This window comes from Salmo trutta, chromosome 29, assembly GCF_901001165.1.
Source record: "Salmo trutta chromosome 29, fSalTru1.1, whole genome shotgun sequence".
Classification (NCBI taxonomy): Eukaryota; Metazoa; Chordata; class Actinopteri; order Salmoniformes; family Salmonidae; genus Salmo; species Salmo trutta.
Genome location: NC_042985.1, coordinates 46,046,330 through 46,049,826, shown reverse-complemented (window position 1 = coordinate 46,049,826; position 3,497 = coordinate 46,046,330). Strand labels below are relative to the sequence as shown.

The following is a 3,497-nucleotide window of genomic DNA, read 5'->3' as shown; positions in this document are numbered from 1 at the left end:
TTTGTTTAGGATTCCTGGCAATGTAAATAGTTTGTTAGTACGCTTGTTTGCATGTGACTATTCCTCTTTTGTTTGATGATATTTGTTAATAAAGAAAAGTAAAAAAGAGTGCCCTGTAAAAGTTGAAATCATATTGAACAACTACCAGAGAGAACCTTCTCTACATAGGAATTGCATACCATATTTTTTTCCATACATCAAAATAATACTTTATTGTCAATCAGCAATTACTTACTTAGACAAGGCCCCAGTTAATGGTTGAAAATAACTTATGTCAGAGCCAATGAGTTACACTGAGTGTATAAAATATTAAGATCACCTGCTCTTTCCATGACATATGCTGACCAGGTGAATCCAGGTTAACGCTATAATCCCTTATGGATGTCACTAGTTAAATCCACTTAAATAAGTATAGATAAAGAGGAGAAAGGTTAAAAAAAATATTGTAAGGCTTGAGACAATTGAGACATGGATTGTCATTTAAAGGGTGAATGGGCAAGACAAAATACTTACATGCCTTTCAACGGGGCATGGTTGTAGGTGCCAGGGGTACCAGTTTGTGTCAAGAACTACAACGTTACTGGGTTTTTTACGCTCAACATTTTCCCGTGTGTATCAAGAATGGTTCACCACTCAAAAGACAATGTGACACAACTGTGGGAAGCATTGGAGTCAACATGGGGCAGCATCCCTGTGAATGTGTTGTACACTCAGTACATTAATAGTATTGGTACCGTGTTCTTGCTGTAACCTGTAAAGCTGGAGCAGCTTGCGAGGCAGGGGGAGGTGTAGTTGATGCCATTGTCTGAACACACAGGGTCCCACTCCCCAGCCAAGCAGGAGCAGTCTCTGTTACACTCTGACAACAGGTTGCCATCGTACACCAGGGGACCTGGGGGACAGAGAAAATGGCTGGGAATAATGATGTTTAAATAATTGTGTCTGAACTATCACTGACATAGGCACAGTGACAAAACAGCCAGGAATCCTGGCTCAGTAACAACCATACTGTATATTCCCACAAGAGGGAGGCCAGGAAGAGGCCCATGTGTGTTTTGGTCTAACTCTCCTTCATATTCCACTGATCAAAACTTTTGTTTTTATCAACCCACACACCCACCAACCAATCAGATATCACATTTACCCGTTGTAGGACACGGTCAGACCAGCCACCTTAACGTTGTCACACTTAGTGCCAGACTGCAGAGGGAGGAGGAGGTAGGCCATGAAGGAGGTGACGAAAGACAGCTGGGCTCCAGACACAACACCAAGCTTATACCTCTTCATCAGTAGACCTCCCAGGAATATCCCCACCGCACCCACAGGCAGGTTCACCTCACCTGGAAAAGTTATACTCACACGTCTTTAGTGCTGCCAGTGTGCAGGAGTTTCATTTCCACTCATGTTCAACAAACCTACAGGGGATGGGAGAGAACAAAAAAATAGTATTTAATGCCATTCAACATCAATACTGACAGGATGGAACATTTCAATTGGAGCATGTCCAGGTTTCTATGGCTTTGTTAAGACAGGCAGCCCAATTCAGTCATTTTTTTGAGTAATTGGTATTTTTGACCAATCAGATATGCTCTGAAAAAGAGCTGATGCGAAAATATGTAATGTGATTGGTCAAAAGACCAATTAGTGGAAAAAATATCATAATTGGGCTGCCTGTCTAAACGCATCTCTTGTCTCTCTGTCTCTGACCCAAACCTCAGTCCTTGCATCGATTACAGAGGGCTGAAAAGGATTACAATCAAGAATCGTTACCCCCTACCCGATGTCCGCCACCTTGGAGTTGGAAACTAGGAGCCCAATTCTTCACCAAACTAGACCTCCGCAACGCTTAAAATCTGGTGAGAATCAGGGAGGGAGATGAGTGGAAAACTGCCTTTAACACCCCTAGTGGTCACTGAGTATTTAGTCATGACCTTCGGAATATCAAACTCACCGGCATTCTTTCAAGCATTGATCAATGACACTCTTAGGGATATGTTGAATGGGTTTGTATTTGTTTACCTCGACGACATCCTGATCTTCTCCAAAAACCCTTCCGGAACACATTCGGCCCTGTCCCACCTCACTCAAGCAGGTTTTTGCTGGAATCTCGAGGCTGACAGGGCATTCATAGAGCTCAAGGGACGTTTGAACTCCGGACCCATCCTCGTTCATCCTGATCCTACTCATCCCTTTGTGGTAGAGGTGGACGCCTCGGACACCGGAGCTGGTGCGGTACTTTCACAGCGGAACGAGGAGGACAAGAAACTGCACCCATGAGCAGTTTTTTTTTAATTTAAAACTAAAAATGGCATATCAGTTTGGATACTAGGCTGCAACAACATAGCAGCACATAAAACAATGTTAGGGGTTTGACAGTAGAGTCATGGACAAACGCCAGTCAATCAATTAATAGGAACAACTAGAAAACTGGACAGTATTGAGAGAAGACTCTGAACCACAAGAAAAACGGATCATACTGTAGTCTGTATCTAGTTTTTACTACATGAATTCTCAAGCAACTCAATGTTATTGTTGATACCCATCTCAAAGCTGCAGTCTATGAGTCCGATGAGAGAGCTGGACAGGTCAAAGTGTCTCTCTGAGTGATGACACTCTTCATGTAGGTCCCTGACAGAGCTTTGGTGAAGGAGGCGAACGATAAGGCCACGATGAACTGCTGACAAATACAAGAGAGAGTGTTTGTCCGTGTGTATGTGCATGCGTGGATGCGTGTGCAGACAGAGTGCATGTGTAGCTGAGGTGGCCTGCAATAGTAAAAAGAACGGACACAAGTTTACGTCTGCAAAGTTCTGGCGCTTTCTTTATTCTGAAGAATGTTTTTTTTCTCTTGTTCAATTGTCTATTTTCTTGTTAGTACTTTGAAAATATTCACATCAAACAAGTGCACACTTTAAATTACACAACATAAGTGCACTTTACCTAAAGCACAACTCAAAAATGTTCGACAAATAACCCTGTCTTAGTGTAGGGTTTCACATGAAAACCACAATGTATTTCACATTCATACAATAGAAACACCTATATATGAAAACATAAATAACTGAATGTTTTTCTATATACCGCTACCTCTATAGAAAACTGACAACAATACATTTAGCTTTAAGATAGTGGCACCTCCAGAAAATCGTCTCTCTCTCTGTATGCACTAAAAGTCCACCAGACTGAGTGTGCTCGGCCAGTTTACCAGCTAGTGAGCACAATTTTACACAAAAAAACCAATAACATGTAAAACCAACTCAGAAATCCCTAACAAATGGATTCTTTATAAAAAATCTCCTAGACATAATCCAGTACAAGTAAGCTACTCAGTAAACATAGTCTCTGTGACTCGTAAATCGTTTTTTACCTCAGCTAGCATCAAGCTAACATATACTCTCACTCAATGTAAATCACGTTCTTCTCTCACTCAGTTCGACACAAAGCCAAAACAAGACCTTTCCTAACGTGATAATACCTTGACAAAGTTGTTAAATAGC

General features: G+C 41.6%; 1 protein-coding gene across 6 annotated transcripts; it reads right to left on the bottom strand.

The window, feature by feature from the left end:
• Window positions 1-720: 720 nt before the first annotated feature.
• LOC115167705 (solute carrier organic anion transporter family member 1C1-like) lies at window positions 721-2,663 on the bottom strand. Of its 6 annotated transcripts, none has more exons than XR_003870534.1 (5): window positions 2,540-2,663; window positions 1,952-2,265; window positions 1,778-1,853; window positions 1,145-1,340; window positions 721-892 (listed from the first exon to the last, which is right to left on the bottom strand). XR_003870534.1 is itself a non-coding variant. In XM_029722357.1 (3 exons), the coding sequence occupies exons 1-3, from the start codon at window positions 2,541-2,543 to the stop codon at window positions 853-855; spliced, it is 240 nt and encodes a 79-aa protein (XP_029578217.1). In that variant the 5' UTR covers window positions 2,544-2,656; the 3' UTR covers window positions 723-852. The 6 variants fall into 6 exon arrangements, 1 of the variants encoding a protein (XP_029578217.1); XR_003870533.1 differs by having other exon boundaries at window positions 725-892; window positions 2,020-2,265; window positions 2,540-2,657; XR_003870535.1 differs by lacking the exon at window positions 1,778-1,853 and having other exon boundaries at window positions 727-892; window positions 2,020-2,265; window positions 2,540-2,655.
• Window positions 2,664-3,497: the final 834 nt, after the last annotated feature.